Source organism: Trichosurus vulpecula, chromosome 6 (assembly GCF_011100635.1).
Source record: "Trichosurus vulpecula isolate mTriVul1 chromosome 6, mTriVul1.pri, whole genome shotgun sequence".
NCBI lineage: Eukaryota > Metazoa > Chordata > Mammalia > Diprotodontia > Phalangeridae > Trichosurus > Trichosurus vulpecula.
In genome coordinates, this window is record NC_050578.1 from 203,991,336 (window position 1) to 204,003,429 (window position 12,094).

General features: G+C 41.4%; 1 protein-coding gene across 2 annotated transcripts in view; it reads left to right on the top strand.

The window, feature by feature from the left end:
• TBC1D14 (TBC1 domain family member 14) overlaps window positions 1–12,094 on the top strand; it is a 116,723-nt gene that overhangs the window by 87,986 nt on the left and 16,643 nt on the right. For both annotated transcript variants that reach the window (XM_036763057.1, XM_036763056.1), the window contains one exon: window positions 79–188. In XM_036763057.1, coding sequence (XP_036618952.1) covers window positions 79–188 — 110 coding nt within the window. The remainder of the gene's footprint in view (window positions 1–78; window positions 189–12,094) is intronic.

The following is a 12,094-nucleotide window of genomic DNA, read 5'->3' on the forward strand; positions in this document are numbered from 1 at the left end:
GATAAATGAATATACATTAAACAAGGCTGACTTGTATCAAAAATTTGTTTAGTAGTGCATCTCACATTGTCTCCACAGATGTTGACATACTTTGCAGCATTTGAAGTATTCTTTGAAGAAAATCTGCCAAAATTATTTGCCCATTTCAAGAAACATAACCTAACTCCAGACATCTATCTAATTGACTGGTAAGACTTAGAGATTTATTCTATGTACATTTCCATACAAACTCCCCATTTTTTCTGGTTTATCTAAATTCTGTCTTCAAGGACCAGCTCTTAATATATCTTTTTCCATGAAACCTTCCCCAGCTGTCTCAGTCCTAGGTGATCCCTTTACAGAGGAAAGCCAATGATCTTTGTCATTGTAAATTTATACCTTGCTACTTGTTTCAAGCCATACATAACATCTGTGTTTTTAAAAGCACAATTTCTTGAATTGATGAAAGACTTTGCTTGTGGAGGGTGAAATGTTGCCTAGTAGATGAATGAATCATAAGGTAACCTTATTCATAGCAAAGTGTTCTCACCTGTCTTCTAGAATCACTTCTCTGCCAGTTGGCCTGGATAGATTTGTTGCTCTCATCCAGAGCCCATAGGCTCATTAGGTTCCGTGCGGTGTTTGTAAAGTGAAACAAAATTTTGAAGCTCATGTCAGAAACCACTAATGACCAGTCCCTGAGCTTGGAAGTAGCCACTGTGGCACAATTAATATGTGGTCACGGATCATTGACTGGAAAATGCTTATCTAGCTTAGTGGTCTCCGAAGTAGGAAGCCACAGCATGGCCCCATAGGGTACATAATTAGCCGACCAGAGAGTGGGCAACTGGGTTGCATCTCATCCTCCCCATTTTAGCCAGTCTCTAAGCTTTTCTTCATCACAGCCATGCTACATAGACCCTATGCCCTTCACCACCATTGTGACTGTGCAGGCTTCAAACCTCATTCTGTGTCCACCTAGCATCTTCCTTCCCACGGCCACAGGCACTAGCAACTACATGGGCAAAATCCCCCTCCCCACCAGTGTACCTAGACTTTGCCCCCAGATTACCGAGGACTTGCAGCAGGCAGTCTTGACAGTAGGACAGAGTTAGCTGCACAGCATGAGCATGCATGCATCTAGATTTTTTTCCCTTTTCTCTTTTCCGTCAAATCCACTTCTCTTCTCAACTTTCCATTTTCTATTCAGACACCACCATTCTTCTAGGGACCAGAACTGTCATCTTCACTCTCACCTCACATACACAATCACTTGCCAGATCTTGTTTTTATCACTCAAGCATTTGTCATAGCACATCTTCTCTCCACTCATAGGACCACCATGCTCATTCAGACCTATTTCTCACCATGAACCATGACAGTAGCTCCTCTTTGGTCTGCATTCTTCAGGCCTCTCCCCACTCCAGTCCACCCTCCATTATGCTGCCAAAGTGATTTTCCTAAAGCCAGATCAAAAGTCAGTCAGCATTTATTTATGAAATTGGCTTACTTTGTGCCAGGCAGTGTGCTAAGTGCTAGAGATACAAAGAAAGGTAAAGCTCCCTCCAGGAGCTCAAAATCTGATCAGGGAGACAATATGCAAACAATTATGTACAAACGATTTACATACAGGACAAACTAGCCTTTCTGGCAGAAGGTAGGACTTTAGCTGAGATGTGAAAGAAGCCATCAAAGCCAGGAGGCAGAAGTAGAGAATTCCAGGCATAGAGGACAGCTAGGAGTATGGTGTCAGGGGGTGGTAGGATCTGTGGAGGGCAGTGGTACAAGAAAAGGAGAAGGGGAGGATTTTGATATGTGATCCTAAAGGTAATAGCAAACCATTGTAGTCTGTCGAATAGGAAGGTAATATGGTAGAATGAAGACTTTGGACTTAAGTTGTGAGCCAGGGAGCCTGGAAATGGTGGTGCCCTGGGAAGGGTGTGGAGAGGAGGTGGAGATAATGGGTTCAGGTTTGAACTTGTATAGTCTTTGAGATACCCCGTAGGCAGTTGGAGAGTCAAATCTGGAGTTTAGGAAGAAGGTTAGGGGTGGATAAATGGATCTGAGAATCATTGATATAGAAATGGTCGTTAAGTCCATGGGAGCTGATGAGGACAGTGAAGGTCTGATCAGATCTCCCCTCCTTGGTAATCTCTAGTGGCTTCCTGTTACCTCTAGGATCCAATGTGAAGTCTTCTGTCTGGCATTCCCAGCTCTTCACAGCCCGGCCCTTGCTGTCTTGCCACTCTTCTTGCTCATTGTCCGCCTCTCTGTGCTCTGTGGTCCAGTCGCCCCAGCCTCCTGGCTGCTCCACAGTCTCCTATCTCTGTGCCTTATGCTGGACACCCCTCGTCCCTACAGTGCCCTCCCTACTCACTTCTGCTTCATGGAATCCCTGGCTTCCTTCAGGAATTTCCTCTACTGCCCCCTTCTGCCTGTCCTGCCCTCCCCTCCCCCAACCCTCCAAGGCTGCCTTTTATTCAGATTGTATATATTCTGCATATACTTATTTATATATAAGCTGTCTTCTCTGTTAGATTGTAGGCTCCTTGAGGATAGGGAATGTCCCACTTCTGTCTTGGTATCATCTACATGGCTTAGGAGAGTGCCTGGCATAAAGTAGGTGCTAAATAAATGCTTCTTGATTATTTGATAATGGCAAGGATTTTAATCTACTTGTCAGCTTGGGCAGTGGGGTGGCTCAGTGGGGAGAGTGCCAGGACTGAGTTCTAATGTGGGTGAGTCCGTTAACTTCTATTTGCCTCAGTTTCCTCATCTGTAAAATGAGTTGGACTAGAAAAAGGCGAAACCATTCCAGGATCTTTGCCAAGAAAACCCCTAAAAGGATCATGAATTGTTGTACACAACTCTAAATAACTGAACAACAGCAACACCAGGTCAGGGCCTTGAGTGAGAAGAGCCGGTCTGTCAGTGCTTTAATTTACATGGAGTGTCCCACGTTGAACATAGTGCTCGAGAGATGGTGTGTTAGGGAATACACAGGAGGAGGAATCCCTGAGGTGACATTGCTGGACAAGTCACTTAACTCCCATTCATCTCAGCTTCCTCATCTGTGAAATGGGGATAATCACAGCCCCTCCCTCCCGAGGCTTGTTGTGAGGGTCACGTGACATGATGTTTGTAAAGTGTTGGGCGCAGTGGCACCCCTAGGACACAGGGAGGGCCCTGTCAGTGGTAGCTGTTAGAATTGCTGTTCTTATTCCTTCATCCTGTCTTTGTTTTTTGAACCCAAGTTTAGGATTTGACATTTATTCCTCCACATTTTATTATTTGGCATATCATGGTAGACTATCAGGATCTCTTTGGCTCTGAACTCTGTCATCTGGCATGCTAGCTCTACCTTCTGCCTTCCTGTCATCTGCAGATTCGATTGACTGGGTACACATGCTTTCATCCAGGTCATTGATAAAAACACCTAGCAACATTGGGGTACAAGGACCTGTAGAAGGCAGAACCACACAATTCTTACTTGCTTCTGTTTGCTTTGCCAAGCTTGAGGTGGACAGCATGGCTCGTTGCAGAGAGTACTAGTCTAGAGGCCAGGAAGGCTGGAGCTCATGTCTGACCTCTGACACATACTGACTTTGTAATGCTGGGCAAGTCAGGGAAGTGCTCAGTGCTCCAGGCAGCTTCCTAGGACTATTAACTTGCATAAAAGGTGCTGATTTGCATTGCATTGGTAAAGTGAATTTCCTCACTCTTGTCAAATAAAAAAAAAAGTTAACATTCAGCTCTGTATTTTAGGCACAGTTCTTCCAGGAACAATTTTTATTAATTTAAAATTATTCTAGATTCAAGCATTGTTCTGTTTGGGGAAAAAATGTGTAAACTCTCATAGACTCCTCATGACTTCAGACAATTTGAAGTAATATTTATAGGAATCTTGAATAAGGAAAAGGTCCAATATGATAAAATACATCTGCTCTAATAGAATAATAGCCATTAATCTTATCTTAAAACCCCTCTTTTCCTTCTTTGACTGCCCTTAGGTTGGTCCTAGCTGTTAATCTTGTTGGGGGTGGGGGGAAAAGCAACTTAACTAATCAAGTAAATTATTTTAAACTTAGTTACTGTTCTTAGTCCATTTTCCCTGGGGATTTAGTTTTTGGTTTTGACCTTTTACATAATTTTGAAAAAGAAAAGCCTAGAAAGGGCTTTAGACTAGAGAAATAATTGTTTCTGAATACTTTCAGTTTAACTAAAAATGAAATTTTTAATAAGGTTCTACATACCAGAGTTCCCCAGATAGGACATTGCAGGTCTAATCCCTATCTTTTCTTTGCAAAGAACGGCCTTCCCTCCAGAAGATAGAACAAAAATGACTAACAGGGAGTCTGAACCCAAAGTAACTGAGAATGTAAAGGATGTAGTTGCTTTCAGTGAGTTCAGCTTACCAGACCCAGATGAACTTTTTCCTGGGATATTCAATTTACAGGTGAGATAACTGATTATCTTTGAAAAAATAGTGGAAAAATTGACATGTACGTATGTACTTCAAAAGTGAAAAGCAAATTGTTTCTCTTTTATCTGGAACCTCTGGGTTTTGGTTATAATATTCCTGGGAGTTTTCATTTTGGGTTTTCTTTCAGGAGATGACCAGTGTATTCCATTTTCCTTTGCTCTCTGATTCTAATAAGATATGGGCTGTTTTTTTTTTTTAGTGATTTCTTGAAATATTACAGATAGAGAGGCTGGAAAGCAGGGACTTGTGTGAGCTTGCCACCACGTCCCTCCAAAAACCTATAAAAAAATGACTCTGAACAAATTCTAGAACTGCAGAACCCACAAAATAGCAGAGGGAAGCAGGGATCCAGCCCAGGACAGCCTGGATGGTCACTAGATGAGGTCTATCGTGCATGGAGTGGTGGGGAGCAGAGCTCAGCGTGGGAGGCAGCAGGACCAGCCAGACCAGGAGCCAGGCAGAACAGGCCCTAGCACCCTGAATCAGTGAGCTGTGGCAGTTACCAGACTTCTCAACCCACAAACACCAAAGACAACAGAGAAGGTTGGTGGGAAAAGCTGGTTCATGGTTCAGCCACCACCCCAGGGGAAGCGGGGGAGGTGCAGCTACAGAACTATAGCTGCAGTTACTTCCGATCCCAGGCCCACGTGGTGGCAGGAATTAAGTGGAGGATCAGAGCAGGAGTGAAGAGCCTGCTGAAGATTTGCATCAGGTTTGGGTTGGTGGTTCTTGAGGAAGGAGGAGTGCTGGGGTGGAAGAGCTGGCTATATAGAAATAGCTCTGAAATCAACGGCACATCCCCTTAAGCTTGGAACAAAGTACTCTTTGCTCTACAAGCAGTCATACTCCGATGAACAACTCAAGAGTCAAGTAAGTTGGCTGGGAACATGGCCAGGCAGCGAAAATGCACCCAGATTCAGTCTCAGACTTTGGAATCTTTCTTTGGTGACAAAGAAGACCAAAACATACAGCCTGAAGAAGTCAACAAAGTGCAAGAGCCTACAACAAAAGCCTCCAAGAAAAACATGAACTGGTCTCAGGTCATGGAAGAGCTCAAAAAGGAGTTGGAAAAGCAAGTTAGAGAAGTAGAGGAAAAACTAGGACGAGAAATGAGAATGATGCGAGAAAACCATGAAAAACAAGTCAATGAATTGCTAAAGAAGACCCAAAAAAATACTGAAAAAAATATTGAAGAAAACAACACTTTAAAAAATAGACTAACTCAAATGGCAAAAGAGCTCCAAAAAGCCAATGAGGAGAAGAATGCCTTGAAAGGTAGAATTAGCCAAATGGAAAAGGAGGTCAAAAAGACCACTGAAGAAAATACTACCTTAAAAATGAGATTGGAGCAAGTGGAAGCTAGTGACTGTATGAGAAATCAAGATATTATAAAACAGAACCAAAGGGATGAAAAAATGGAAGACAATGTGAAATATCTCATTGGAAAAACCACTGACCTGGAAAATAGATCCAGGAGAGATAATTTAAAAATTATTGGACTACCTGAAAGCCACGATCAAAAAAAGAGCCTAGATATCATCTTTCAAGAAGTTATCAAGGAGAATTGCCCTGATATTCTAGAACCAGAGGGTAAAATAGAAATTGAAAGAGTCCACCGATCGCCTCCTCAAATAGATCCCAAAAAGAAAACTCCTAGGATTATTGTTGCCAAATTCCAGAGCTCCCAGATCAAGGAGAAAATACTGCAAGCAACCAGACAGAAACAATTTGAATATTGTGGAAAAACAATCAGGATAACACAGGATCTGGCAGCTTCCACATTAAGGGATCGAAGGGCTTGGAATATCATATTCCGGAGGTCAATGGAGCTAGGATTAAAACCAAGAATCACCTACCCAGCAAAACTGAGTATCATGCTCCAAGGTAAAATATGGATTTTCAATAAAATAGAGGACTTTCAAGCTTTCTTAGTGAAAAGACCAGAGCCAAATAGAAAATTTGACTTTCAAACACAAGAATCAAGAGAAGCATGAAAAAGTAAACAAGAAAGAGAAATCATAAGGGACTTACTAAAGTTGAACTGTTTTGTTTACATTCCTACATAGAAAGATAATGGGTATGATTCATGAGACCTCAGTATCATAGTAGCTGAAAGGAATATGCATATATATATATGTTTATGTATGTGTATATATATGTGTGTCTATGTATGTATATATGTATGTGTGTATATATATATATATATAGACAGAGGGCACAGGGTGAGTTGAATATGAAGGGATGATATCTAAAAAAATAAAATCAATTTAAGGGATAAGAGAGGAATATATTGAGAGAGGGAGAAAGGGAGAGATAGAATGGGGTAAATTATCTCACATAAAAGTGGCAAGAAAAAGTGGTTCTGTAGGAAGGGAAGAGGGGGCAGGTGAGGGGGAATAAGTAAATCTTGCTCTCATCAGATTTAACCTGAGGAGGGAATAACATACACACTCAATTGGGTATCTTACCCCACAGGAAAGAAGGAGGAAGAAGATAAAAAGGGGGGGATGATAGAAGGGAGGGCAGACGGGGGAAGGGGAGGAGGTAATCAAAAACAAACACTTTCGAAAAGGGACAGGGTCAAGGGAGAAAATTCAATAAAGGGGGATAGATTAGGAAGGAGCAAAACATAGTTAATCTTTCACAACATGAGTATTGTGGAAGGGTTTTACACAATGATAAGCATGTGGCCTATATTGAATTGCTTGCCTTCTTAGGGAGGGTGGGTGGGGAGGGAAGAAGGGAGAGAATTTGGAACTCAAAGTTTTTAAAAACAGACATTCAAAAACAACAACAACAACAAAAAAGTTTTTGCCTGCAACTAGGAAACAAGATACACAGGCAATGGGGCATAGAAATTTATCTTGCCCACGAGAGAAGAAGGGAAAGGGAGATGGGAGAGGAGTGGGGTAACAGATGGGAGGGCTGACTGGGGAACGGAGCAACCAGAATATAAGCCATCTTGAAGTGGGGGGAGGGTAGAAATGGGGAGAAAATTTGTAATTCAAACTTTTGTGAAAATCAATGCTGAAAACTAAATATATTAAATAAATTTTAAAAAAAAGAAAAAAAAGAAATATTACAGATAGGCTCTTTTTTTTGCTTATATCTTTCATGTAGTCCAAAGAGTCTTAAATTATTTCTCCAGATCAATTATTTGTGATATGAGATATCTTACATTTTCTTCTATTTTCTTTAGTCTTTTGACTTTGTTTTAACAATTTTTGTTTTTAATTTCTCTTTGGTTCATTCTAGTTTTTAAGGAGGTTGTTGCTTGGGTATGGTTTTGTACCTTTTATGCTAAGCTGTTAATTCTCTTTTTAAAGTTTTTCTTCCATAGCTCTTATTTCTTTTCCATCTTTTTTCCTTTACTGGTCTCACTTCTTCTAAGTTCAAGAATTCTAGGTGAACTTGCATCTAAGTTGTGTTTTTCCTTTAGGTTTTGTTTGTTGATGTTCTGGACTCATTACCTTCTTCTGAGTTTGTGTCTTGGATATCTCTATCACCAAAATGATTTTTAATGACATTATTATTATTATTATTACTCATTCTTCCAATTGTACTTGCTAAATGGAGAATTTATATTCAGGCTGGACTCTGTATACTTTTGAAGAGAATGTGTAAGCCTTGTTTGGGTTCAGATCTGTATTCTCTGGTGTCCAGATGCTCCTTCCTCTAGGTATTTAGTGTTCTTCAAGGATCTTGGGTGGCTTAGGCCAGGGATCTACAGATTCTTTGGGCCTGAAGCCTGGTCTAGGATGAAGTCTGATTAATGACTTCCTGGTTTGGGTTTTGCAGAGCTCCTGACCTGGGTTTGAATCTGAACAACAAAGGTGTAGGCTTACGGCATTTGGAGTTTCAGTAAGTTGCTTTTGGGCCAGAACACTGGAAAGCCTTGTAGAAGAATAGAACTCATGCTCAGTCACCTGGTCTGTTCTCCCTGCTTTTGTCATTCAGCTGCAGGCCTCTGACCAGGCTTCGAGCTGAATCTGAGACCTCGCTCCAGGGTATGAACTACTTAGCTGCTGTTTGCTCCTGTTGCTACTCTTTGCCCAGTACACAGCTTGAGGTGTCATTCAAGCCTAAGTGCAGGGCACATCCTCAGTTGAAGCTAGATCCATGATCTGACTCAGTGCTCCAAATGACACAGCTACTCAGTGCCTCCTGTTCCTGCCCCTTCTTGTTCTACTCCTAACTCTGGGTTTTTCCACCTTGGTGCCATGAATATATCCCTCCCCACTTCCCCAACTCCCCAATTTCCCAGCTTACTTTTATCTGTTGTCTTCCCCCATTAGAAAGTAAACTTCTTAGGAACTCTGATCAACACAATAACCCACCACAGTTCCTAAGGACTCATGATGAAACAGGCTTTCCTCTAGGTAGTGAAATGATGGATTCAGAGTGTAGATCAAAACAAATTTTTGCTTCTTTCCTTCCTTCCTTCCTCCCTCCCTCCCTCCCTCCCTCCCCCCCCCTTCCTCTCTTCCCTTTTTCCCCTGGACACACACACACACATATGTATGTATGTATTTAGTAGGGCAGCTAGGTGATGTAGTAGACAGAGTGCTAGGCTTGGAATTAGGAAGGCCAGAATTCTAAACTGGCCTCAGACATTTACTATGTGACCCTGGGCAGGTCACTTAATCCTGTTTGCTTCAACAACAACACCACCACAAATTTTTCTTTCTTTCTCAAGGGGTGAAAAGGAGGAGAGGAAGAGGGAGAGATTTTGGACCTGAAAACAAAATTGACTTAAAAAAAGAAAAGTAAGCTGTGGAAAATAGAAATTTGTAGTTTCATGTACAATCCTACTCTATACTGCACATGGAAATGCTTTATATGGTGTTTGTTAAATTTAGAATAACACTTAGTATAATGTGTGCCTGGCACGTTGCATGTGTCTACCTGCTGGAACCTTGATAGCTGCTTTCTTAATAGGTAAAAATTGGATGGGGAAGATTAAAGCTTTTAAAGAACGTTTCCTAATAATTAGATATAGAGATAAAGGACAAAGACTATACCAGTGATTTTCCTGAATGAGGAACCTCCTCTCTGCAGATAAGCACCTCTGCAGCTTGGTTTTGGAGAGTTGCTCAACAGGTTATTAAGGAAAAAAAAAAAACAAACACAACTTACTTCACTATTTTCCTTATGATACCAAGAGAAATTGAGGAAAGCCTCCAGTAAGTTGGGTAGACCTCTTGTTGAGAATGCAGGGGAGGATGTGGACAGGAGTCATGGAAGATGGGAAGGTCTGGATAGGTTGTGAGCAGTGTCATTGGAGGGACAGAGACCATTTAGCCCCTGGAGTTGTGCACTATCCATACTGAACCAAAACCCGACCGAGGTTGAGTTGCTGACACCGCCTTTCTGGCAGGGAATCTTGTTTTGCTTCATCGTTGACACTCCTTTACTTGATGTAGATTTGAGGGAACAGAATGTTTCATAACTGTCAATGCCCTCCTACGCTGATTTCAATGTTCAGACAACAAAGAATACGTATTTTGTGGGAGATATGAGATGAGGTCATTTAACTTGTCAAAATATTTCCAGTAATAATCAAATGAAGAATTTATAAGGAGACATAAGTGGATTTTTAGAGGGAAAAAAGTCTTGAATTAATGAAGGGATTTGGTAGCTCATTCCCTGCTTAGATCTTTCACAAAATTTCAGTTTTACCAATATTTTTGAAGCAATGATCTTATTATTATGATAAATGTTTACTTTTTGAAGAAAACTTTTAGGGTTGAATATACCCTGTTGACTGGCCAGTGCTCCTGCAGGGATAACATCCACAGCATCTAAAGACCCAGAAAAGAAAGTTCTTGTCACCAAAATCCTTGGCATTGTCAAATGATTCAACATCAGAAACAGATAAAATTTTATCAGCAGAAATGACACTAAAAAAGTGATACTCTCTACTTTGCTACTGTACCATAATGGTACCCTATGGGACCTTTCAATCTGACTTGGAGCTGAAGCCTTCCTCTCTATGGAAAACTAATCCAGTAGGGAATCATCATGTTCAGATGTTGATTTTGTACTTCTGATAGGTTTTGTTTTATACTTCTTACTTAAAAGACTGTAATTTTATTGGTGCAGATCTTTCATTGACAGGGATTGTGGCCCTTTCATAACTTAAATCATCATGGGGAATTGATATGGTCAATAACTTTATAACTTTGCATCCAGCCTCATAGTGTGAGTGTTTCGACAATCCAGCTAGCAGCTTCTGTGGGGGTGTAAGATCCACCCACAGCCAGCATCCAGAAAGCTGCCAACAGCACAGGTTCTTTTGATCTGCTTAACTAAGGAAAGCAAGGTGAAGGGGTTGACAAGCTTACTTTAATTCAGCGTACAAATATCATTCACTTAGTTCAGGGGAAAAAGCCAGCACCCTGAACTTCAGAGCAAATTACAAACAAAGTACAAACATCAACAAACAGACCCAATATAGTTCATAGTTACCAACATCTAGGTTCAGCCCGGGAGCTCAGAACAAGGGCTGGCCCGGAGTCACGCACCACCACTGCTGCAGCAAAGAGCTCCAAAGAACAGACAGCCAACCCTTAGTTTTTATATCTTTTTCAGTGTCAGGGGTGAGTCACACATGCGACTCACCCACGTGACCTAGAATCGTCACAAAGAGGCGGACTTAAACTCATGTGGTCTAAGAGCCTCTGCTCTCCCGGACATGTAAACAAGGCCCTCCCTGGAGTTAGCCCCACCTTAGTTGCCAGTCCACACCCACTATGGTTTTACACCTCATAAGGGTTTGGGCCTGGGGCTTAGCACCTAGTAAGGCTCAGTGAAATACACTAAATTACTCAAAAGGGAACAAAAGCCAAACTATTCAAGGGCAGTTGTTGAACCAAGTGCTAAGGAGACCATTTTGATTACCAACACAGTGAGTCTCTCCAATCTTAGCTAAAGTAGATCTTGGAGAGCAAATTTGGGTAGACCTGTGATCAGTCTTATTGACTTGGTCTAGGACTTGGCAGAATGGCTTAGACTTTCGTAAGCTCCAGAGTCACTATCATGAAGCATCTGAAGAATGTGTAATAACCTTGGATTCTTAAAGGTTATGCCAGTAGAGCACTAGCACTTGTACATTTTTTTATGCTGTGAAAAGTCTTCAGGTATCGTCCTGGTGATATCCTGTGGTTGCTTTTTGAGTAGTGACAGATGAATGATAGGATGCATTTTGAGCTGGAAGGAACTTCAGAGACCGTCTGGTCTGAATTCCTCATTTTCTACCTAAGGAAACTGGATTCAGGCAGATTAAAAAGCTCAACATCGGTAGACTGATCCATGAGTGATGTGGTTTTTGGCCTTGGGAACCCATGAAACAAAGAAAAACTTAAATTGAATCTCAGTTTGCAAAATGCCCTTTATCTGTAGTGACAGTGATTGGTTGGTAGGAGGCAGTGAGTTAGGGGGTGGGACAAAAGATGCCAAGAATCATATATAGATAAAAGTTATACAGTTTAATGCATTAACTGTTGATATTTTAAATGTGAGATTCTTATTAATTGAGGAGGAACCGATTCACATTATTGCTATGACATGCCAGCTGACAAAAGCAAGTTGCTACCTAGATGGAGGCTGACTCAAAGATTCCCTTTGGAGAGG